General features: G+C 41.4%; 1 protein-coding gene across 1 annotated transcript in view; it reads right to left on the bottom strand.

Annotated features, from left to right (window-relative positions):
- Positions 1-27758, bottom strand: part of SLC22A16 (solute carrier family 22 member 16) — a 530176-nt gene that overhangs the window by 94525 nt on the left and 407893 nt on the right. The window contains exons 5-6 of the mRNA XM_044071399.1: positions 19833-19960; positions 17792-17901 (exon numbers count right to left, since the gene is read on the bottom strand). Coding sequence (XP_043927334.1) covers positions 17792-17901; positions 19833-19960 — 238 coding nt within the window. The remainder of the gene's footprint in view (positions 1-17791; positions 17902-19832; positions 19961-27758) is intronic.

Below are 27758 nucleotides of genomic sequence, written 5' to 3' on the forward strand. Positions count from 1 at the left end.
CTGCCTGGGAAGACATGCTTGACAAGCCACGCTGCTTCACAAGGGACGGCTTGCACCTGTCACCCCTGGGATTCCGGATATTGGCTAAGGCTCTTGCCACCCCCATAGTGCCTTTTTTAGGCAAGGCTCAAATTCTAAACCTACCACCCTAGAAAACAAAAATGGGAAGAAACTAAGGGTAATGCTGCTCAATGCCAGAAGTCTAAATCTCAAAATGCACGCACTCGAGGCCCTTCTCAGTATGGAGAACATCGATGTCTGTGCTGTGACTGAAACCTGGTTCAAGGCTCCTGAGAGCACCCCAGCACTATCAGGTTTTACCTCATATCATGCGTTCCGGCCCCAAAACCCGGACCACACCACAAAAGGAGGGTGTATCCATATTCATCAAGGATACCCACACCTCCAGGTTGGTGGCAACACCAAGCATCGGAAACCATCCAGGTGCAATTAACCATAGGCAAAACTGCTCTACAATTTGTAGCATGCTACAGGCCACCCTCTCAAACTCAGGAACCCCACACAGCCTTCCTGAAGACACTGGAGGGTATAAAAGTATCTCCAAACACCATTATATTGGGTGACTTCAACTACCCGAATATAGACTGGGAACATTACTCAAGCCCAAACTTTCTAGCCCAAAGGTTCCTGGAGTTCATAAATTCAAATGCCATAGAACAACTAGTCACCGTTCCCACAAGAGGAGAAAATATACTAGATCTCATCATCACAAACATGGGGACAAAATGCTCCACACCGGAAGTATATCCCTCATTGGTGAGATCAGATCATAAACTAATCTCACTGGATATCCACATCTCGCCCCCACCCCAAACAAAAAAGACCACAGTGAAGAACTTCTCTAAAGCAAACTTCACACTACTCAAGACTGGTGTGGTATCCTTCAAGGCCCCCGAGCCAGTGGAAACCACAACCCAAACTGCGGAAGCCCTTACAAATGCCTTCTACGAACACCTCCAGGACTACATGGATCCGGCAATCCCTAATAAAACCAAGACTCTTTCCACCAAGGGCAAACGTCCAGTCTGGTGGACCCTAGCCATAAACAAACTTTACAATAAGAGGAGAAAGCTGTTACATGATAGAGCAAAATCCATAAAAGAGAAGACACCTTTGATCATTATTAGTAAAAAAATACGAGCACTCATAAAATCATCCAAGGCCAACTTTGAGAGAAAAATTGCCATAGATTAAAAAGACAATCATAAGGCCTTCTTCAGCTATGTTAGAAACCTGGGTGGAAACTCCCAGATATGCTCAGAATTAGTCCAAAATGATACAAAAATCACTGAACCCACAGACATTGCCAACATACTGGCAGACAGGTTCAGTGCAAACTTCACCCCCCTCCCCCCCAAAAGGAGAGATAACTATCCCAGCGGAGTGCAGCCTCCCAGACATCTCCAATGCGCAGGTGAAAGCTGCTCTCTCTAAAGCTAAAAACACAGCATCAGTGGGACCGGATGGTGTCCCCGGCTGTGTGCTACACGAACTCAATGAGGAACTAAACCCGCACATAAGGCAGCTGTTTAATCTTAGCCTTCCCACAGGATACGTGCCCAAGGAGTGGCGTTCGGCAATGGTGGTCCCACTCCACAAAGGCGGTGCCTCTACGGACCCTGGTAATTACCGCCCCATAAGCTTAACAAGCCTGGTCTGCAAAGCTATGGAGAGGATCATAATGGAACTCATAAACAAAGACATAGGGGACTTGTAGACATTGGACCCGACCCAGTTTGGCTTTGTCAAGGGCAGATCATGCCTTTTGAACTTGGTCGACTTCTTCGAAACAGTCACCAAGGCCATTGATGAGGGAAAGGCAGTCCATACAGCCTACCTTGACCTTGCAAAAGCTTTCGACACAATACCCCACTCGGGTATTATAGAGAAACTTACCAGCTTAAATGTAAGCCCATATGTCACAAGATGGGTTGCAAACTGGCTAAAGGACAGAACCCACAGGGTTAGAGTAGCTGGCGCCATGTCAGACTCCAAGCCGGTCACAAGTGGTGTCCCACAGGGCTCAGTCCTTGGCCTCCTGTTGTTCGGCATCTACTTCTCAGAAGTACAGGCTAACATAGGAGGACTATGGCTGACAAAGTTTGCAGATGACTGCAAACTGGGAGCCATAGTGGAAAGTACATCGGACACAGATATCCTTCAGAGGGGTCTCACGGAAACTGATAGCTGGTGCCAGAGCCATGGCCTGAAGTTAAATGCCAAAAAATGTATAGTCATACCCTTCGGGAAAAACAAGGTAACCCTAAGCTACCATATAGGTGGCAATCCACTAAGCACAGAAGAGGTTATCAGGGACCTGGGGACCCAGGTTGACAGTGGCCTTTCTTTTGACACTCACATTTCTAAAGTGGTTAGAAAAACATTCTACATTGCCCACCTGATCATGAAGGGATTCACATCCAGATCAAGTGAGGTCATTGTTCCCCTGTGCTCTTCACTTATCAGACCAATGATCGAGTACAATTCCCCATTCAGGATGTATCTCACCCGACACCTGCAGCAATTGGAGAGACCCCAAAAGTTCCTCACCAAAAGGATAAAGGGACTCCAAAATCTGTCATATGCTGCCAGACTGAAGAAACTCCAGCTCTATTCAGTCACATACCGTCTGCTCAGAGGTGACCTGTGCCTGACATAAAAGGCCATGACCAACCCGGAATTAATGGACATGCTCCACCTCAAAAAATCCAAATCTACCAGATCCACTAGAGCAAGCGACTTAAACCTTAGCACGGATATAAATAGGACATGCTGGAGGGATAGATTTGTCACCCAGAGACTCCCTATGTTGTGGAATAAAATCCCGGTCCATGTGAGGCAGAGCACCTTGCTGGCTCTGTTCAAGAGAAATCTTGACCAGTGGATGGGAGATCGTAGGTTTACCCCGGGAATCATCTCTGTGTCACTGCTGGACAGAGGCACAACAAACTAATGGGCACAGTATTTTTTAACATAAGGGGTGGCGTAAGCCACAAAAACTCTGGGCTAGGCTTATAAATGCCTTAGGGCAGATAGCCTAGTATAAACCTATGAACCTATGAACCAGTGTACACAACAGTCAACTATACATATGGCATATTACCTGCACGTTCACTGTCTTGCTGCTGCATGGCTCCAGCCTCCATCATAATGCATGTCTGCTGCTGTTGTTGTTGCTGGCGGACTGGAGCCACTACACTCATGAGTAGTCCCTCCAGTCTGGTGAGTGGGGGATGTGTAGCCACCCCACCACCTGTGGCGACCTGTTGCCTGTGGATATCCGATGCACGCTGATGGACATGTCTGATTAAATCACTGCAGTGATGTCGTACCTGCTCATATGTCCTATTATGTCTGCCTATGTCATTTACCCGACGGACAAGGTCTTGCCACAGTGCAGCCCTCTCCTGCTGATTCTGGCTGGTGTGGGAAAAGAGTATTGCATAATCCCACACCAGGCTCTGGTGTATCTCCTCATCCTCAGCTGTGGAGTAGGTGGGATTCCGCGGGTGGGCCATGTACCTGAGAAAGAAAATAACCTGGTATCAGCAATATATGTCAGCAGAATTTTGCACACATACTACACATGCTACTCGACTGTTATGATACAACATATCTCACATATGTAGCATCTGTCTGTCTATTGGTGGATAAACATGTAGATGGCCAGGTATCAGTGCTCAGCCAGCAACTGTGCAACAGTACCTGGCACACTCCATACGACATACTACCAAACCCCAGCAGTCAGAACACTGATTCAGGTCAAGAGCACCTCCTCACTCTGGGGGTTTGTATCTAGGTACTGTATGGCTTACATCATCAACTACTGTGAGCTGACCACACACTGATTGCCCTGGATATACATATCCCACCTCCACCACCAGCACAAACGACTATAGTGCATAACATTACAGATACAAACTTTACACTTTGTAACAGTGACATGGTATCCTTTCAGCCCACTGGGCCAGTGGCAGATACAACCCACAATGCTGACCCCTACACAACTGCTTTCTACAGACATCTCCGAGAATGCATGGCTCATGCAATCCCATATATGACCAAGACACTCTCCACAAAGGGACAGCATCCTGTCTGGTGGACCCCAGCCATAGACAGATTGTATTACAGAAGATGGAAGCTACTGCAAGACAGAGCATAATTCCATAAAGGGAGGGCATGTCTGAGCAGCACTAGTAAGGATCTATTTTCCATCATACAAAATCCATGGGCAACTTTGAGAGGGAAATCAAGAGGGACACTACAGATAACCAGAAGGCCTTCTTCAGTTATGTTAGCAACCTGGTCAGGATCCATCCTCTATGCCCATAGTTAGTACACAACAACAAATATTTCACTGACACCACAGATATCGACAACATTGTGGCAGACAGGTTCAGTGCAGGTGTCACCCCGCCCTCTCCACCAAAATAAGACATAGTTATCCCAGCTGACTGTAACCTCCCTGTCATCACAGATGTCTTATTTTGGGGGAGAGGGCGGGGTGTGTTGCAGGTCGTCATATACAGTCATACCTGTAGATAGTCAGATCAGTCTGTCTATGTATATGTATCTACATATATCTATATCTGTATGTGTGCATTACATAGATATGTTTGTACAATATTCCATCTACATCTGTCTATGTATTCCTACATCTCTCTCTCTATGTATGTATACATATATGCATATCATATATATATATATATATATATATATATATATATATATATATATATATATATATATATACACATACATATGTTGACATATATACGTATCCATATGTTAGACAGGTATATCAACATATTTGTCTACCATACTGTATACACACACTAACATACTGCTAAACATACATAACTGTGAAACCTACTTTGTACATGGCACTACAACCTACAATCAACCAACATTGATATGTGCACATAGATGCTTTCACATACAACTGTATGTACAGCCTTCACTGATAGTTGCTGTATGTCCCCTGCCCTTTACACATCTTCATATACATATGGATACAGACCAATGACACATATGGAGGGTTCACAGTATGTACACCTTTATAGTATTACTTTACATTACCTGTGTTTGTCACAGCTGCTTGTGTTGCCATCTGGTTCTCTGCCCTGCTGCTCCACTTCCCAGTTGTCAGCTTTCAGGTAGCTGTTGCTGAACAATTTGTTTGTGTCTGCTTAATTGCAGTTTTCTCTGTCTGTCTGTCTCTCTCTCTCTGTCTGTCTCTCACGTCCTTCTCAGGGTGCAATGAAAGTATTGCATGTGTGGACTGGGAGTACAGCATACTTTTGTAGGTATCTGCATATGCCCATGTGATGGCCTCTGCACCAACTGTTAGCCAGCATTTGCTAATTGCATGCAGCCAGTTGTGTACTGATTGCATTTCTCACTGTGATTTCAGAACAGTGCTATAAAAAGGTATGTGAGATAGGCGTAGCCCTTTCAGATTTTAAGGGCAGGGACCATGCTGTTATGATGTGGACAATGTTCTGTGAGTGTAAAAGTTGGTATCTCTCTCATATTTCCAGGTGTGTTGTAGATTAACATTCCTCCATTCATTTCTCCATTTTCCTGTACTAACTGTGTATGTACACTGACACCTACAACTACTACTACTGTTAATGTGTGTGTGTGTGCTTTCCTTTCACTTTTGCTTGCACTTTGTTGCTAAGGCTTCAATAGTTGCCCTTTACAGTCACTACTTGTATGCCTGCTAGGTGTCTTGACTGTAGTGTGCTGCTGTAGCTTTCCTATTTTCCATGTACATTCACACCTTGGAATGCTTGCTATATCTGCTAGGGTGTTACAGCATGCAGTGTGGTCTGGCCATGGTGTGGGCCTTGACATCTATTAGGGTATTTGAGTATGCTGCTGAGCAGGCCCCAGAGACTTTACAGGTTCATCTGTTATGTGCCTCATGGAATGGTACATATCAGTGGGGTACACCCATTAAAATGTCTGGTATGCTGCAGTTGTGACTGTGGGTTAGCATGAGCATATGTATTACTACACTTTTTCTGCCATGCAAGTGATGAATACTTTCAGGACTCCATAGTTACCATTGCATGTGTTACACCTTTCTGCCTACTGTTTGTACATTTCACATGGGGTCTGTGGGGCATCCCTGTAAGTCATTCACTGTTGCTATGTCTAGTCTCTTAACTATTCAAATATGGTGGTGTCAGACCCGTCATGTGTACAGATATTTGCAGGTTGTCCACATTTCTGCCTCATATTTTGGTCAATATCTCATGCACACCTTTTTCTGGCAAGTCACTCTGGGCTCAAGTCAGAATATGGTGACAAACATTCAAGTTTCAGACTGCATACCCTTCCAAACATCCCACAAAGTGCAGACCCTGTTACTCTCTGAACTGTCTGCGTTTGTTGTAACATTATTTGTAATGTGTCCCTGGTTTTGGGCCTTTGCTCCACATATTTTATTACTTGGTCCAGCTGTGTTCCTGTAAGAGGTTGTGGGGTATGGGCAGTGCTTATCCTGCTGTGAGTATGTGTGTGGCTTGCAAGGTGCTATAGTGACATTATTACCTACTAGCTTCCAACTAGCATGGCTGTTTCTGTTCACACACTACTATTATGGAAATCCACTAGTTTTGATAGTAATTCTAAATGGCATGCTTTGTGTACTACACATCTATATTCCCTTTACATTCATTCCTACTATTACATGATATATTTATTTTAGCACAATGTTCTTGTATAAGAGTCATGGCTTAGTGGTAAGTCATGCAGACTACTGTTTCCAAGGTCCTGGGTTCGGGACTCACAGTGGGGTTTTATTTTGCTTTTGAACTGAGTATAGGACCTGTCAATCAAAGTGATTAAGGCACTTTTAAGCAGTTGTAACCGGGGTTACCGCTGGTTTGCGCGGAGCTCACGCATGCGCACTGGCGGTTAGCTCCACGCACACCCGCTTACAACCGCTTAAACGTGCTTACTCTTACGCACACCCGCGCTATTTTCTTTGAAAGAAAAGAAAATGGGGAGACAGGAAAGTGGTGAAAAAGGGGTCACAAAGAGGGTAAGACAGTAGGGAAACAAGCTTGGCATGTGCAGGAGGGATGTAGGTAAGGCCCATAGCTGCCCATTTCATCATCAGCAACAGCTTTGCATATGTATGTAATTTGGTGTGACATTTGAAACCTTCCACCCCTGAGAGAGGTGTCAGGACAACAATAATACTTGTTGTACAGCCAGTTGTAATTGATAGGTTCCATGTCCAGTAGACATGTGTGTGGAATGGGCAGCTATGTATGGGGCGTAATTTTTTTGTGGGTACAGAGTGCCCTTTTTTTTTTTTTTTTCAGGTGAGAGTGGTATGTCAGGTGAAGGAAGTCGGTACAGCTGGGGAGGTAGGTTGGGTAGGTAAACAGACAATACAAACAAGACGCATACAGGGGCGGTGTATGACACGTGTGGTGGGGTTACACAACTGACGGGGACGGAGGTTTGGATATCCAGAGCCCATGAGCCCACAGATGGCAACAGTGGAACTGATATCCCCACCCATAGGCAGTTGCCACTGTTCCTTCACTGCCCAGGATGGGGCTGTGCTGGGGGCTGTGTAGGCGGGGCAACAGGCATGCCCGTTAGTTGCGCCACCCATGCCTCGAGCTGGCGCAGGGGCTCGAGAACAGAGTCCCGAATCTCCCTACGCACCACAGTCCGGACGCTATGGAGGGTGAGTGGTGGTCCTCCTCCGCACACACTTGCAGAGGGGGGGGCGAGCCCCATCCCCTGCAGCGCTTCCAACCGCAGGTGGCACAGGGCCACCGGAGGAGGGTCCAGACTCGGCACTAGTGCCAGGTGCACTCGCCAGCTGAGGTGGGAGAGGTGGGTCCGCTGGAACCCGCCTTCCCTGTCGTACTATGTTTTGCATTATGCCATGACAGTTTGGGTTAGTGACATATAATACTATTCACAATTAGTTGTAACAGCATGCATTAGTATTCCCATTAACCAAACACCCAGATATTCACACCATTGAACAGCGTGCATAACACATGCATAATTTGAACAGGAATACACAGTCCAACAACATGCAGGGTTAATTGATGGCAACAGGCCATCAGGTGTGGATGTATGAACAGGGCAGATGCATCAACAGACATGCAAATATATATGACCCAACAGGACAAACGTCCAGGGGTGTTAATTGTGATTGCACATACCATTTTCACGTGGAATGGGTTATATGTGGTTATAGGGTGGGGTGAAGAAAGTAATATTAACACCTTCGAATAACAATACATATGCTGTACATTTCTAATAGCTACAGTTATATACACACTACTGTTCTAACTACAGTTTCCTATATGATAACTATTTCAACTTGGTGATAGGACTGTTACTGCAACATCAATATACATTTTATGGTTCTTCATACACATTCATATCTAGCTTTGTTCAGCTACATCATCCTGCTACATTTGCTTTATATAGCTGTAGACAAGTGTGGATGTTTGGTATATCAGACAATCATCCTGTCTGCATATTGCAGACTGAGAACAACATATCCAGATTTTGGGATACACATTCCAGATGCAGCAACACTTTGAACGACTTTGCTGTTTGGTTTTGAATCTCACATGCATTTCATTCTGTATGACTGCAGTATACTTTATTCAGGGGTTATTACAACTGTATTGCTGGATTCATGACACTTTCTCACACTCTCTCACTTGCTTTCATTTTACTATTCAGGATGGTACTTCTAGGCTTTATTGACATGTTTTACCAGTAGTTATTACAATCCTTTCCAGCAGTCTCACTTCTGTCATGTTTCAGTATTTCCACAGGGATATATTTCACACATGTGATTTCATCATCTTCTGCAGCTATACTTTTCAGCCTGCTGCAGGTTGTGTACTATTTTCTTACAGGCAGGGCATTTTTATTTCAGAATATATGTTGGACAGTTTCATGTTTAGGTTAAACTTACAGGCTGAAACACACTTTTGTAATCAAGCAATACTTGCATACACTTTCACACTGTTACTTGCAGATTCTATTCCTTACTGACTACACTGCACTCTTTTGCTGACTGTCATACTTTTATATTTCTTTACAGTTACTGGTAGTGGATTACTGACCTGCCTGGTGGAGCAACCGCACCAGCCTATCGCCATAGGCTCTGCGGTTCGCAGAACGGACACCTGCAGCTGTAATATAAATGAAGTAATATTGGAATATAAATCTCCATAATATCAGCTAGTTTAATTTCTTACATACATAATTAAATGTTACTTACTCAGTAGTGGGGCGTTGGGTGTTTGCCGGGCCTCCTGGATCCAAAGGTTCAGTTGGTCCTGCTTGCGTCTCTTCAGGTCCGCATGGTGGTGACGGACCTGTTCACCAGTCCTTGGAATCCCTGTTGCGCTGGTGAGATCATGAGCCAACCGGTCCCACGCCTCAGCCCTGTATGCTCCCCAGAGGACCTGGCCCTGCATGAGTTGGGCCTCATGATGATGGACTAGGAGCCAGACCATGTACCTGGACTCCTCAACACCCCACCTCTGTGCTTGAAAGCGACTACCCTCTCCTACTCCTGTCATTCTGCCTGCAGGTCAGTTCTACAATCATTTATGCTGTGTATTCCCACCTATGGGGCTTATATAGTCCGTTTTTCCCGCACATATCTGTGATTGGCCATTTTGGAATTGTATCAACTTCAGTAAACCTACATTGTCATGCTCTAGTTTGTATTCATTCCTATATATTAGCTATTATTGCATTTACAGGTACTGCTTTCATGGCTTAGTGGTTCTGTACCTTGACTATGGTGTATAGTATCCTGGGTTCGAACCTGGCCACTGCTTTTTATTTTACATGACTGTCTAGACATGCTGAGGGGTGTGTCTGTGTAAAGGCAGTTTTGATACGGCTTGCTCAACGTTGCCCGTCGGTTAGCTTGTTTGCGCGATGCGCAGCTCCGCGCAAACGGGGTACGCTGGTTTAAGCCTCATTTGGCTATCGGCACGCATATTACACTCAGCTCAGCTAGGGGCACATAGATTCAGCGTGCTAAACCACTGCTCAGCTACGGGCACTCATTTTGCACCAGTTAAACCACTGCTCATCTACGGGCACATGCACTCACTCTGTTAAACTGTAGCTCAGCTATGAGCACATCTGGCATTTTTTATTCTTTTGTTACCTCACATGTCTTCAATATAAATGGGCTATTTCATTACATTTTACATATATTGGGGTTTTATGTGTACATATTTGTCAGGGACTTGTTTCCTGCTTATTTTGAAAAAAAAAAAATTGGTGTTGTGGGGGCTCGAACCATGAATGCCTGCTCTTCAGCCAACATCTCTACCACTACGCTATTGCTTCCTGGCTTATTTTGCATATTTAGTTCTTATATGCTTTCCCACTGACTGCTAACTGTAGCTGCTTACGGCACGCCAGCAAACGTCGCACTCACGGTTAAACATCTTTACAATTTAAAAAATATATAACATGTTCATTTATATATATTTTATGTTCATAGTCTGTGGGGGCATGTGTTGTGTTGTGTTTATTCACATTTCCGTGGACTCTGTTGTGGGTGTTTACTTTGGGCACTTTTACACTTCTGGGGGTGTGTCCGCTTGCAGGGCCCAGCCCACGGACACGCCCCCTACTGTCTTACACGGACCGTGTTAGACTTAGGTGTGATTCAGCATGCTCTCATGAATATGCAGAGCATGCTGACATCACTCCGTTTAACTGCAGCCTTCGTGTAAGAGTTATAACTCTTACACGGAGGCTTCATGAATCCTGGGGAATGTCTTTAACGCTTTTCATTATACTCAACTAGAATCGCTTCTTTGTGTGTTTCAATAAAGGATATTCCATTTTTAACTCAACTTGGACTACCTACTATTTTATTATTTTGTAGTATGCACTTTAAAGTTCGACTTTTATTAGTGAACTAGGAGCATAACATATTTCAAGGAGAGAATTTCACACCCTCCACACTGCAAAGTTTCTGCTTGGTTTGTTTTTGACCCAGTATATGCATACTGGGTTTTCTAAGACTTTGAGGGATATCACAAAATTTTCTTTTTGTTGTTGTTATTGTTATAAATATGGCAGCCTCTTGCACTATTTCTCTGTTACCCCCTTCCACAGTAAAAAATAAGCATAAACTTGTGACCTTCTCATTTAAGTTTCCAAAATCTCCTAAAGGAAATTCCACTGAATTTAAGGATTGCAAATATAACAACCTCAATCTACTATGTGATGAAATATCAAAATTCACATGCGACTACACCCTCACTGACCTTAATATAACAGCAAGTTTCAGTAAGGAATTCTACACTCATTTAGAAATATGCATTGAGCTAGCAGTCCTTACCAGAAGCAAACATAATTGAAAATTAAAAAACATGCCCGGGTGGCCCATCGCCACAAATAAACTATGCAAAAGAAGAAGGAAGTTTCTTAATTTATTTAGTAGATTCAAGCCCATCTTCTCAATGATAATATCAAAAGCATTACAAAAAACTGCAGAACACTATCAGGTCCACTAAAGCAGTACATGAGCTTGAGTTGGTGTCTGTGGCCAAAAAGAATTACAAATCCTCCTTTAGCTAAGTTAGAAAACTAAAAAAAAAGCTGTACTACAGAATGCATTCATAATGAACTGACATTGCCCATCCCATACCACTGCGAACAAATTTAGTGACAACTTCTCCGAGACTTTTATTCAAAACTTTAAAATATATGAATTCCTTACTCACCCAATTATCTCCAAAGATCATGTAATTAAAGTGCTAACCTGCACCGGAAATACTTCCTCCATGGGACCTGACAATATACTTGGTTGTGAGACTAACAGTGTTAAATATGTCGTTGCAGACATATTACACACACTGTTTAACTTAACTACTGGGTTTATCTCTGATGAGTGGCACGCATCAGTTGTTGTGTGCCCCTATACAAGGGTGGCCTTCCAACCGATCTAGGTAATTATAGACCTACAGACTTACAAGCATCATCTGCAAAGTCATGAAAGGTAAAACTAACCTTAAAAACTTCTGACATCAAGAACCTGTTAAGACTTCACCCCAGCAGTCCGGCTTTGTGAAGGTAAGATCTTATTTATTTAATCTGGTAAATTTCTTCAAAAGAATTCTAGAGGATGTAGATGGTGGCCATGCCATGCACAGGACATATCTTAACCTGGCCAAGGCCTTTAACACTATTCCCTGTGTTGGCATCACACAGAAGCTGTATGGTTTAAAAGACAACCCATATGTAGTAAGACTGGTATCGAACTGGCTGGGAGATAGAACCTAAACAGTTCAAACTGCAGGTGCCTTGTCAGAAAGCATGAAAGTGACCAGGGGTGTCTTTCAGGGCTTGGTGCTGGGGCCTCTATTTTTGATATTTACTTCTCAGACTTCCAAGCATAGAGGTGAGATCTCTGGCTAACAAAGTTTACAGACAATTGCAAACTGGGGGTTATTGTTAAGACACCCTATGACACCCAACCCACCACAATGAACTCCCCTCGTAAAGTGTTGTACTAAAAACTGGCTCAAACTAAATGCTACAAAGTGTAGTAAAATCATTTTTGGTAGACAAACCGTCCTCTATACTAACTAGACAATGTACCTCTACCAAAGGAAATTAGGGTTTATAGCTCATTCTCTTTTTAATGGTCATGTGGCATCAGTTGTCAGGAAATCATTTTATTTAACCCAGCTAATTGACAAAGGAAAATGATCAAGGTCTAAAGAGGTAATCACTTCCTAATGTTCAGCATTGATCAGGCCAGTTATCAAGTACGGCTCCCCCTTTGGAATGTGTCTCATTAAACATATCAAACAATCAGGAAGACCACAAAGGTTCCCAACAAAAAAATCACAGGCCTAAACTCCCAGACCAACCAAGAGAGGCTGGAAGTCCTATCACTTTATTTAGTGTCTTAAAGACTTTTCAGGGCAGAGCTCTGTCTCGTTTACCATTCTGTCAGAAACCCAGCTGTCCTGGGCTTTGTGTTTCTCTTCAAGTCCAGTACCTCCGCCACTACCAGAACGAGGGATCTAAATCTTCCCCAACAGATAAATAAAACAGGATGATGGGACAGGTTTATAACTCACTGCTTCTGAAACCTTTGGAATAAATTTCAAATGCATGTTAAACAGAGAAATTCACTATCCTTTAAACATGAACTAGATGGCAGGATGGGAATTTTCAAATCTACTCCAGGACTGACCAACATGGCTCTCCTGCAGAAAGGAAGCAAGGTGTGGGGTATGGTGCTGATAAGATGAGACTGGTCATTTGACTCACCAGCCTTGGAATATTTAAGAATCTCTCTCTCTTGCTATATATATATATATATATATTATATATATATATATATATTATATATATATATATTATATATATATATATATATATTATATATATATATATATATTATATATATATATATAATATATATATATATATATATATATATATATATATATATAATATATATATATATATATATTTATATATATATTATATATATATATATATATATATGTATATATATATATATATATATATACATATATATATATATATACATATATATATATATATATATATATATATATATATATATGCATGTATGTACATGTGATTATGAGTGCGTATGCAATAAGACATGAGGGATGAGCATGGAACAGATATTACACATGTCCAGGAGTGTTGCGAGTCCTTGGATGTACATTAAAATCTTTTCAAGATTGTGCCAGCTGGATTTGAAGTTCATGACAAATTAGAGACTTGTAACTGAATGTGGCGTCCAGGTGGACTGCATATTTTCCCATGCATGGACCAGATCTGATGCATAGGTAGCTAGCACAGTGACTAGTCAGTTTTCCTTCCCCATGCTATAAATAATTACATACATACATAAATGTGTGTGTGTGTGTGTGTGTGTGTGTGTGTGTGTGTGTGTGTGTGTGTGTGTGTGTGTGTGTATAGGTATGTATATGTATGTATGTATATATATATATATATATATATATATATATATATATATATATATAGTTCTACTTAAAATGATCTAAACACTAAATATTGGCAAAAAATCTGTCCACACCCAGAACCAATGTTTTTGCAGTTGGACAAGCCCCCCTGCATCCCCATACCACCTTCTAATTATATATACCAACTCCAAGGTCGCACAACAGTGCGTTAAAGGCATAAATCCTTCCTTAGTATAACTTCAATTTTGTTGATTATTTTGTGTTTAGATATTTCTGACCTTAGATAAGTTTGTGTCAAAACGTATATGCTGTTTAGATATTTGTGTTTAAATCATTTAAGTGGACACGTGTGTGTGTGTGTTTCTGTATGCATATGTATCTATATATATATATATATATATATATATATATATATATATATATATATATATATATATATGTGTGTGTGTGTGCATATATAGGAGATGTAATGTTTTTGTGTTTTGTGACCTTGGAAGTGTCACTATTAATGACCTCTCAAAGTTTCAGATGTTTTAGGGTCAAATAATCTTTTTAATTAAATGAGAAACAATTACTTATAATATACCTGTTCTAAACACATGGAACTCTGAGAGGGCCAACACCAAACCTTCATATTAACCCGGGTATATAAGGGAGCTTTGCAAATGACACTGACAACTCTCCTAATGCTCATAGGTTCATAGGTTCATACTAGGTTATCTGCCCTAGGGCATTTATAAGCCTAGCCAGAGTGTGTTTGGCTTTCGCCATCCATTTTAAATTAATTTTGCTATGCCCTTTTTCGAGGTTAGTATACTGTGCCTTTGTCTAACAGTGACACAGAAGTGATACCCGGGGTAAACCTACGATCTCCCATCCACTCATCAAGATTCCTCTTAAAGAGAGTCAATGAGGGACTCTGCTTAACCTGGACTGGGATTTTATTCCAGAGTGAAGGGAGCCTCTGGGTTATGAATCTGTCCCTCCAGCATGTCCTATTTATTTCAGTACTGAGGTTCAAGTCTCTCGGCTGCGTAGCTCGATGGGATTTGGATTTTCTGAGGTGCAGCATGTCCATTAATTCCGGGTTGGACATGGCTTTATACGTCAGGCACAGATCGCCTCTGAGCATGCGGTATGCCACTGAGTAGAGCTGGAGTTTCTTTAACCCGGCAGCATATGGCATCTGTTTGAGCCCTTTGATCCTCTTGGTGAGGTACTTTTGGGGTCTTTCCAGTTGCTGCAGGTGTCTGGTAAGGTACATCCCAAAAGGGGCATTGTACTCAATTATGGGCCTGATGAGGGATGAGTAAAGAGGCGATGACCTCCCCTGATCTAGATGTGAATCCCTTCATGATTAGGTGGGCTATATAAAATGTTTTTCTAACCACTTTGGCCACGTGGTTGTCAAATGAGAGATTGTTATCAACTTGGGTCCCCAGGTCCCTAACTACTTCTTCTGTACTTAATGGATTACCACCTATGTGGTAATTTGTGGGCACTGTTTTTGCCAAAGGGGATGACTATACACTTTTTGGCGTTTAGCTTGAGGCCATGGCTCTGGCACCAGTTGTCTGTTTCTATGAGGCCCTTTTGGAGGATGCATGTGTCGGCTGGAGAGTCGATTATGGCCAGTTTGCAGTCATCTGCGAACTTGGTCAGCCACAGTCCTTCCGTGCTGGCCTGTACCTCCAGAAATATATACCGAACAAGAGAGGTCCCAGGACTGAGCCTTGTGGGACGCCACTTGTAACTGGTTTGGAGTCTGACATGGCTCCAGCAATTCTAACCATGTGGGTTCTGTCCTTGAGCCAGTTTGCAACCCTTCTAGTGACATAGGGGTTTATATTTAAGCTGGTGAGCTTATCTATAATGCCCGAGTGGGGTATTGTATCGAAGGCTTTTGCGAGGTCCAGGTAGGCTGTGTGGACCACCTTCCCCTCGTCAATGGCCTTGGTGACTGTTTCAAAGAAATCAACCAGGTTTAAGAGGCAGATACAAGCCTCTACAAAAAGAGTCTAGAAGTTCAATAACACAGATACATCTTGTTGATGGGTCAAGATCTTGTCAGGAGGGAAAACGGCATGACACACAGTTATATCAAGAAAATATTTCATGAATGTTAGTCTGAACTTGATGTAGCTAGGACTTTATATGATGTTCAGTATCACTCCCAGACAGGAAAACAATTTGAGTGGACAATCCGCTGTGGCGGTGCTGCGTTAGCTATGTCTCCTCATAGTAAGACGCTGTCCGGTCCGATTCTCAGCTAAAGCGTCTTCTGCATGGAGACATGCGTGAATGGGCATACCTTCATTGAAGGTTGTGTGTCAGGGCTGGTAACTCGGCACATAAAAATCAACTACCAATCATTAGCGGACTGGAGTTCTGCTGTGGCGACCCCTAACCGGGAAAAGCCGAAAGACACAACAACAACAACAACAACTCTTTGGAAGAAGGAAGTCCTGAGTTGGGGTAGCAATGTCCCAGCCATCCATCCAGACAGGGCATACTTTAGTATCCTGTATCCTGAGATGTGCAGCAACTACAGGCATACATCTGGTGAACAGTGACACACAGGAGAGACTGACTGAAAGTGTCCAGAAATTAAATGACAAACTCTGCCCAAAATCATATAAATATGACATTATTTGTGAATTATGATGTGGAGGTAGGCATCTTGGAGATTCAACTAGTGCATCTAGTCTTCTTTTATAGACAATGCAATGTGAAATACACCACGACCGTTCAAAAGGTTATTTGCAAATGAAAGTATTCAGGTCATTGAGAACCAGTATGAGCCTGAGGTCCTTAGTTTACTTGGGCACCAAAAGGAATATGGAATAATATCCCAAGATTTTATGCTCTGGTGAGATTTCCTGGATGGCTCTTTGGAGATCATCTGTAGTTCTTTCCTTCCTAATAGTTTTTGACAGGGTGAAGTATCTCGAAAAAGGTGGGATTTAGAGCCAGGTATGAAAAGGAATAAAACATCCCTTAGATACAGTCACCCTAACCAACCTGTCCCTAGAAATCTTCTGTGCTGGAACACAAGCACTACAAGAACTCTGAATCTAAACAGTTGACAAAAACAAAATTATAGTAGCATAAACCTGCTTTTTGGTTTTCTATTAAAAACGCTCTACAAAATGGATGTATTTCTTGTGCCTTTGCCATTCTATACTGACAGCAAGAAGTTGTTCCAAAGACAGTATACTATCTAAAGCAGGCTAATACACTGCTACACAATATGCCAGTAATTTACCAACAGTCTCCATCTCCTTACATAAAACTAGCTATAATTTCAAATCAGCATACTGGTACTACTCAGAAATCCTATACAGAAAATACATCACAAATACAACTTTTGGATTTTTCTTACTATGCTCACATCATTAACTCACAACTAACTATAACAAATTATGCGAGAAGGCTAAACAAAGCAGGTTACCCCAAAAGAAGTGCAGCAAATGGTCTTGGGCTTTTATTACTTAACATATTCATAAACACTTCCTTTCCGCAGCATTCCTCAACTAATACTTATTCAGCAAAACATTCAAGCCAGTGAGAAAAAATAAATAAACTCTGATGTTTTTAATGCCCATTACAAATCAAGTCTATAGTATGCAACATGAACATTCAAATCTTCCAATGAATGGAGAATTAAATTAAACAGATTACACACGTAGCACTACTTCAATGACAACAACAGCTGGAAAGATTATTACGATGGTTACTTTTTAACCAAGACTTACCTAACTATTGTTGGATAAAGCTCTGCTGTATACAGATAAATCAGGCCAAATGCAATAGCTATTGCAAACTTTCCAGTCATGCTTGCTATGATAATGAGAACCCTGTAATCCTATAAAGAATAAACAATTAAAAGAAGGGATTTAAAATTGCTACAGTCAACTGAAAGTATAATCACATATTAAGACATATGCAGATTTTAATTTTTCCTAATATCCTTTGAAATTTTAGAAAACTGCATAATATACTTACGAATGAATACCACAAGTGCAGATACAAGAGTTTAAAAGTTGTACATTAGTTAGATTTTTATGCATTAAGAGAAAAAAACATTTATGGTCAAACATGTTTCTACATTTGTAATAATTTACTGATTCTTCCTGCCTTTATACATCCTTTTTGAGCCTCCACTTCCACTGGGAAGTGCAGCATTCCAGGTATCACTATGAGACAAACACTTTGCTTCTCACTTCCACTGAGAAGTTCGGCGTTTCAGGTATCACTATGAGACAAACGCTCTGCTTCCCACTTCCACTTTGAAGTGCAGCATTCTTGATGTCACTATGAAACAAACGCTGTGCTTCCCACTTACCCTGGAAGTGCGGCGTTCCAGGTATCACTATGAGACAGACACTTTTCTTCCCACTTCCACTGGGAACTGTAGCATTCCTGGTATCACTATTAGACAAATGCTTTGCTTCCCACTTCCACTGGAAACTGTAGCATTCCAGGTATCACTATGAGACAAATGCTATGCTTCCCACTTCCACTGGGAACTGTAGCGTTCCAGGTATCACTATGAGATAAATGCTATGCTTCCCACTTCCACTGGGAAGTGCAGCATTCCAGGTATCACTATGAGACAAATGCTTTGCTTCTAACTTCCAGTGGGAAGTGCAGCATTCCAGGTATCACTATGAGACAAACACTTTGCTTCACACTTCTACAGACTAATAAGTAAATCCTGAGCATAGTGAAGCTCATGATTTGACACTGGAATGCAAAATTTAATTTTGGAAATTGCAAATCCAGCTATTACCTGGAAATCTGCACCACCCAAAGTTTGCCAAGCTACAAATTAAGTCAAATACAAAGAATGGTCAAATGAAAAACTGCAATCATAGTTACTATTTCATTTGTTTTGAAGTGGGACATTTTCTTGAAGTATTGATCATCTAGACAATCCTACATAGTGGTAGCACTGTGGTCCACCTGTCTCTTAACATGCCATTAAATGGGCAGTATCTAGCTCTGTTGTTTTAGTATTTGCAATATTATCAAAACGTCCACAAGCTAACTGGGAAAATGTCTCGTCATCAAAAAAATGAATTCACATCTGCATTACTTGTGTGAGGACAGAACCTTTGCCTGTGTCATCTACGACATATGTTCAACTAGTCACATCTGATTACGACACCTGTGACAAATGTTCAGCACGCCTTGCAACCAGAAGGTGGCTACTGGGCACTGGACAGTAGTATGACTGGCCAGTGCACTGTCCATGCTTTTTATCCTGGGAAAGGATGTAATCAGAGATTCCAGAGTCAAGACTGTTGATGGAGATTGAGAACATCAGCAGCCGTACTCTCACAAGAACATGTGAAGATATTTAGATGGTATGCAACACTGCACATGAGTTACACGACATTACTACATTACTTCATATGCATGTTCTTAGGGATGTTAAGCCATTCAGGAAAAAAACACCTACATTATAAATGAGTCACACATCCTTTGACTCAACCCAGCTCCTACCCCACTCTTGGAGTGGATATCAGGAAACTGGGGAAAGAAAAAAGGCTTAACTAAATAAGCAGTTAAGTGAGTTAATAAATAAACAGACACTACTGGATGTTTGTGCAGGGGGTCTAGAATGGGATGTTTGGTTAGAAATCTTTAGGTTATGCATTTCAGTCATATAAATACCCCACAAAGGATTAAAATATTTTATATAGCATAAAAACAAAGAGAATAAATAGCACTGCAGAAATCTTGTTTGCATTGTCGATTAACACCTAGGTAGCAAAGTAAACTGACACAAACCTGTGGTATCGCCATGACAGCAACACAAGCCACAACACTCATTAAAAGAGAAGGAACCAGGGTATTTCTTCTTCCCAATTTGTCCATTGCAATGCAAGCAATAATATAGGAGGGGAGTTCAACTGCACCTGCAATTAGTACACTAAATCAGCTTGCATTCACAAAAAAATATTTACAGCTCACAAATTCAACAGCAAATACAAGTCATTTAAAGCTGAGCGTATGTGGCACACTAGTAATACTGGGTAAAGTGAGCAGTAACAGCATTTAAATTACATTCTACAACCAGGCAAACCTACCTAGGTAGAGTATCTAATTTCAGTGCAATTTGGCAGCACTGGCTTATAAAGGCATACTCTGTGCCTCAGAATATGTTAAGTGGAGGCTATGGAAATAAAGTCTAAATCAGCATGATCAAACTGCCTGTAGTTCATTTAAGCCCTAGTAATACTACTCTCATCTCCAACAGAATAACAAAGTATAGGTAGTAAAATGGCAGTATGGACAGCAATATGTAAGGATGATGCATCATAAAAAGGATCCAACATGTAAAGATGATACATCATAAAACTGATCCAACAAATTCTTTGTTCACGAACATGTAAGGCTGAAAATATATTAATCCACTGGGTATGATATTAACCGTGTTGACAGGATTGATCAGTGGGCCTGAACGTGCATGAATGCCAAACTGGAAGTGATACTTGCAATACAATAACACCTCTCACAGTGGTATTACTACAGCAATCAGGGTTCTTCAACATAAACAAATCTTCAGGCTTACAATAACTATAGAATTACTGGTAACTAATGGGATATTTACCTCATAAACTGTTTTGTAAGCCAGCTGTCGAGACTCTGCTCAGATTAATTTTCCTGAATCTTCGCTGAAAACAGGTGGGAGATGCATGCATTTCAGATATCTTCTTCAAACATAGGTTTTATACACTCTTCTCACATGAAAACAAGCATTTCAGGAAGGGGAACGCATTTCAGGAAGGGGAACAGAAGCTGTCATGCTTCTATGAGATATATGCATGATAACTGATTAGACTAAGTACACCCCTTATTTAAGAGTGGTCTAAATGATGTAATATGTAAACATCATTTAAACCTGATAAGATAGGCAGAAAGTACAGTTGTGTAAGTTACAGTTACCATAACAACAGATGTTCAGATTCCTCACTGCTGAGCTATCCTTTTGGCTATATAGGTTGTATCCCAGCCAGGAAACAACAAATGACCAGCTTCACAAAGCACTTGTTCCCTCCCACATCTTCACTCTAACTGCTGAATGGCCAACCCCTTGGAGGGAAATCAGGAATCAGAGTGTAGAATACTTCAGGATTTACCTGCAAATACAGACAGAGGAGCATTTTCATCCTAACCCTATAAAATATATAAGCAGTAAATAATAACTTTATATCTCAATAACTAACTATATACAGAAGAAGGGAAATGTATATATACATGTTATAATAGAGGTTAAGCCAAGACACAATATTATTAACAGTAACAGGCAACTATTACGGTATTAGATTACAATAACACAAAAGACAGTTAACTTTTTATAGCAGTACTAATCCCGTTTTTGCTATTATGTTCAAATACATACAAGTGAAACAAGACACAATTAATACTTGCCAGATGTCAGAGTGAATGTTTAAGAGACAGCCAAAGCTTTTTTGGGGCAACAGTACTCTAACTGCTGATTTCCCTCTAAGGGGCTGGCCAATGAGCAGTCCAAGTGAAGGCATGGGAGGAAGCCAGAACTTTGTGAAGCCAGGCAGTTGTATCCTGGGCAGAATACAATCCATTTAGCCAAAAGGCTACTGCAGCAGTGAGAATGAAGAACACCTTCTACTTAGCAACCAAATTCCCAAGGAGATCATTACTAAAACTGGCACACACCCTTCCCTGATTATTTTACAAAAATGAAAATTTGGTTAAGGAATGTTAAACTGAGTTCCCAGCTGCTTGATTTGGTGGCAGCTTAAGTGGATACAAGAGACTCCACTGCACCTGTTGAAAAGAGTGGGGGAAGTTCCCTGATGCCCTAGCCAAATTACCCCTAGCAGTATAAATACTACCACATCAGGGCTCCTCTGAAAATAGGCCACTAGCCTAGTGGGGCTAACCAGTCACTAAAGGATAAATAAATAAATAAAAGTGTCAGACGTAATAATTTCTTCCAGAGGAACAGGCTGGTTGCAGCAGCTAAGACAACAGATCCCTGGTGGAATGATTGCCAATACTTAAGACTGCCTGTGTCATAGCAATAGAATACATACCTCTCAACTGTCCCCATTTTGCAGAATGTCAAATTTTTACCTCAGATTTTTGTTCTGTTCCTCATAAAATTTGTGGTTTTCTGGCAAATCATTGCAGACTGAAGTCACTAAATAATGATGAGCATCTGAGTTTCAGACTTCATATCCTGCAGAAAATGCATATTAATACACAACATTTTTCTATCAACTTTCTAAGTTTATAACAGCAACATTTAAAATCTGTCCCCAGTTTGGTCCTTTGTCCCCTCTATTATTTTTAGCTTTGTCTAAAATTTTTGCATTACGAGGTTGAGAAGTATAACAGAACATGATACAATGAAATGCATTTAAAGAAACAGTCATTTTGGCTGCAGGTCTGGAGCAGATTAAGAATATAATTTTCAAATTATTGAGTGTACTTAGTGCTTTCTTAAAAATAGCAAAAGCCCTTTACAACTTCAAAGTTGAGCTCTAGTCTGCAGTGAGAAAACAAATTTGACTGGAAGTAACAAAAATACACTGCTGACAGGAATGAATGGTTGGGTATTAGACATACCTTACCTTTGTGAAGATATAGGTATTCACCACTGGCGCAACAGAGATGTAAAGTACAGCTATGTAAAGTAGCTACATTAACAGTACAGTGTATTAGTAACAGAAGAATTATTAGGGATGTAATTCATCACAGTGAACTTGGTCAACATACAGACGTGATACTTTGCAAAATGACTATCTCTATGTGTGTAAAATGTATGCATTTATCATAAAGCTAGATCTGGATGACCAGATCCATCCTTAGTAACAGCAGAATTAATGCTAGCAGGCATTAGGACAGTTTCGCACACAGAATTTTATTTATTTAATTGTATTTATTTAACATTTTAAGTGAGTATATGAACTTGTCCCCACACCCTTTTCAGACACAACTCAAATTCTAATGGAACACATACAGTTGCAACACTGGAATTTTGATTAAGAACAATGAACTCAGAATCATGCAACGTACGTGGTGCACACAAATCATGTCTAGCAGTTAGCATGAAGGATTAAAGTTGTAAAGTGTTAAGATGCTTCCTGTAGTCCAGGATTTGGTTCCCTCAATCCCCGTTTGTCTGTTGTGTGACTCTGACCAAGCACTTGATCAGACGGCTCCAGGGTCACCCCTAAAAAGAGGTTCCTCTATCCAATGGGCTTCCCCAGTTAACAAATAACTTAGTACATATGCACATTATAATAGGTGTTTGATTCAAGACACAATCTTAACTATTAACATTAACAACCATCTATTATGGTATCAGATTACAATATATACAACCGATATAAGAGACTGTTAACCTTTTTTAGCAGTACTAATCCGATTTTTTGCTGTTATATTCCTATACATACAACTGAAACAAAACATAATTAATACTTGTCAGGTGTTGACTCATTATGAGTTAACTAATGTGGAATTTATATTTTGCTTTCCAATTTAAATAGGAGTTACAGACCAGTGTAGCAATGCCTTGAAATACTAAATTCAAACACATGGAAGAAGTAAATAAATAAGAGAAAGTGACAAAAAAAAGGAAAAACATTTACACATTAGTACACTTCTACAGAATCAAAATAGTGAATACTCTAAAGAGTGAAGTATTATTTTATATTTATTCACAGACTTTTATCCCTGTAACATTTACATTTGCATGGAATGAGCAGATATTGTTTAGCCTGAAATTCTTGTAGTGTTTTTTGGTTTCTGTCAGTAAGCAGCTGATTCCAAAAGGCAGGCCCACTTTTTCTATTGCCAGTCAAAATCATGAGTTTAACTGAGAGAGAACTCATTGGGCCGGATTCACGAAACCTCTGTGTAAGACTTAATATGTCTTACTCGGAGGCTGCAGTTGAACGGTATGACTTCAGCATGCCATGCATATTCATGAGGGCATGCTGAATCATACCCTAGGCTAACACGGTCCGTGTAGGAAAGTAGGGGGCGTGTCCGAATGCCGAGTACTGCAAAGGGACATGTCCCCAGAAGAGTCAGAGGCCTGAAAGTAAACACCCATGAGCGAGTCCTTAGAAATGTCAGGGAACACAACAACACACATCCCCACAGACTACACCCTACTGAAAAATGTGTAAAACGTAAAAATAGCAGTTTCATTTTTTTTTTTATAATTTCAAAAATGTTTGCCCGCATTTGCGCTCGTTTGCGCGGATATGCCCTTCGCTCAGCCACAGTTGGCAGACATTGAAAAGCATATAAGATCTACATATGCAAATTAAGCTAAGTAGCAATAGCGTAGCGGTAGAGACGTTGGCCTAAAAGGAGGTAGTCACGGTTCGAGCCCCCACAATATTATTCACCATTTTTATTTAAATAAGTATGAAACAATCCCGACATATATATATATATATATATATATATATATATATATATATATATAAAACTATAATTTAAATAAAATGTAATGAAATGGGCCATGTATTTGTGAAGAAATCCGACAGAATAATTTATAAAAAAAGGATTATAATTGCCCATAGCTGAGCAATGCTTTAGCAAGCTGCATATGAGTGCCCGTAGGTGAGCAGTGCTTTAACAAGCTGCATATGAGTGCCCGTAGGTGAGCAGCGCTTTAACAAGCTGCATATGAGTGCCCATAGATGAGCAGCGCTTTAACAAGCTGCATATGAGTGCCCGGAGGTGAGCAGCGCTTTAACAAGCTTAATATGAGTGCCCGTAGCTCAGCAACGCTTCACCCAGTGGAATATGAGTGCTCATAGCTAAATAACGCGTTACCCAGCGTAAGCAGTTTGCGCGGAGCTGCACAGCGCGCCAACCAGCTTACCGGCGGGCAACATTGGGCAAGCTGTATCAAAGCCGCCTTTACACAGACACACCTCCTAGCCTGTCTAGACAGTAGTAAAATAAAAAAAGCAATGCCAAGGGTCGAACCCGGGATACTGTGCACCATAGTCAACGTACTGAACCACTAAGCCATGACAGTTGTACTGAGAAATACAGTATTAGCATATATATAGGAATGAATGAAAATAGAACCATGACAAAGCAGGTTTGCTTTAAGCTGATAAATATCCAAAATGGCCAATCAGAGATAAGTGCGGGAAAACTGGCATATATAAGCCCCATAGGTGGGAATACACACCATAACTGATTGTGGTGCCCATTTGCAGTCAGGATGGCAGGTGCAGGAGAGGGAAATCGCTTTAGAGCACAAAGGTGGGGTGTTGAGGAGTCAAAATATTTGGTTTGGCTCCTACTCCATGATCATGAAGCACAACTCATGCAGGGCCAGGTTCAATGGGGAGCATACAAGGCAGAAGCGTGGAACCGGTTGGCACATGATCTCACCAGTGCCACAGGCATTCCAAGGACTGGTGAACAGGTCTGTCACCACCATGCGGACCTGAAGCGACGTAAGGAGGACCAACTGAACCGTTGGATCCAGGAGGCCCACCAAATGCCCAATGCCCCACTACTGAGTAAGTATCCATGTAATTACGTATGTAAGAAATGCTATCCTAGCCTATAGTATGGAGAGGTATGTTCCAATATTCCTTCATTTTTATTGCAGCTGCAGGTGTCCGTTCCGCGAATCGGCGAGCCTATGCTGATAGGCTGCTGAGGTTGCGCCACCAGGCAGGTTAGTAATTATTTAGCTGGTATTGTTATAGAATATAAGTGAGACAGATTGTAAAAGAGTTCATTGTTGTAACCCAGTAATAAAGGTGAAATAAGCCTAGAATAAAGATTGTGCTAGTATTGTAAGATTAGATAAGTGATGCAGCCTGGAAAAGAGTGTATTGCAATCCAGTAATAAAGATTAAACAAGTCTCAAATAGAGTTTCCATCTGTATTGTAATATCAGATAACTGCTTCAGCCTGAAAATGAGTGGTAATCAATCAACAAAGGATAGACAAGTTTCGAATACATCCTTGTAAATTCTGCCATATGAAATAAGTGAGTCAGCTGGAAAGGATTGTTGTAACCCAGTAATAAATGTTAATAAAGACTAGAATTAAGTACCATTCTGAAATGTAAATATAAAATAAGTGAGAGAGTGTGAGAAAGACAGTTTGAAGCTACCAAGAAAGCTGTAATAAGTCTGGAATAAAGGTATACTGCAGTCACTACATAATATGAAATGAATGCGATAGCCACAACCAAAGAGTGTAATGTCTTAAATAAAGTACAGAACCTGGACTGTGTCCGTCCCACAATTTGGATATGTTGCTGTACCCTTGCATTATGGAGATAGTATGGTTGTATGAAATGCTGAACATCCACAGTTGTCTAGACCCATACAAATCAAATGTAGCAGGATGCTGTACCTGAACACAGCCAGATATGAACATATATGAATAAAAATGGAATGTATATTAATGTAGCAGTAACATCCCCATCACCAACATTCCTAAGGTTACATATAGGAAACTGTACTAATACATGCAGGGGATATATATCTGCATCTACTAGGAATGTACAGTATATGTATAGGTAGTGTAAGTTGTTAATGTAATATTTCTCCACTCTACCCTACTTTCACAAATTATGCCATTCCACACCAAACTGGGTATGTGTATTCACAACTAATTCCCATGGACATTTGTCCTGTTGGTTCATACATATCTGCATGTACGTTGATGCATGTGCCCTGTTCACATATCCAAACCTGATGGCATGTTGCCACCAATCCAACCTGCATGCTGTTGGAATGTGCACTGTTGTTTTAAATATGCATGTGTTATGCTTGCTGCTCAATGTTCGGAATTCATGGGTGTTTGGTTACTGGGAATACTGATGCATGCTGTTACAACTAATTTTGAATGGTGTTGTTTGTTACTAACCCAAAATGCCATAAAATACTGCTAAACATAGGACAACAGGGAAGGCGGGTTCCAGTGGACCCACCTCTCCCACCTCAGCTGGCGAGTGCACCTGGCACCAGTGCCCAGGCCGGGACCTCCTCCTCCGGTGGCCCTGTGCCACCTTCGGGTGGAAGCGCTGCAGGGGATGGGGCTCATTCCCCCTCTGCAAGCATGGCCGGAGGAGAGCCTCCACTCACCCTCCATAGGGTCCTGGCTGTGGTGCGTAGTGAGATCAGGCGTTCTGTGACTGCTCCCCTACGCCAGCTCGAGGCGAGAGTGGTGCAACTCACGGGTATGCCTGCCCATACTATCCAGCCCCCAGCACAGCCCCGGCCTGGGCTGTGAAGCCGCAGTGGTAACTGCCCATAGGTGGGGATCTCAGTTCCACTGTTGCCATCTGTGGGCTCATGGGCTCGTGATATCCAAACATCCGTCCCCGTCAATTGTGTTTAACCCCCCCCCACGTGTCATATTCCGTCCCTGTATGTGTCTTGTTTGTCTTGTCTGTTAACCTCCCCAACCTACCTCCCCAAATATACCTACTTCCTGTACCTCACATTCCACTCTCACCTGAAAAAAAATAAAAAAGGGCACTCTGTTCCCACAAAAAAATTACACCCCATACATAGCTGCCCAATTCACACACATGTCTGCTGGACATGTAAACTGATAATTCTAATTGGCAGTACAACATATTTTGTTGTCCTCACCCCTCTCTCAGGGGTGGAAGGTTTCAAATTTCACACCAAATTTCAAACATATGCACAGCTGTTGCTGATAAAG

The sequence above is a fragment of the Protopterus annectens genome, chromosome 1.part0, assembly GCF_019279795.1.
Source record: "Protopterus annectens isolate FY-2018-M chromosome 1.part0, PAN1.0, whole genome shotgun sequence".
NCBI lineage: Eukaryota > Metazoa > Chordata > Ceratodontiformes > Protopteridae > Protopterus > Protopterus annectens.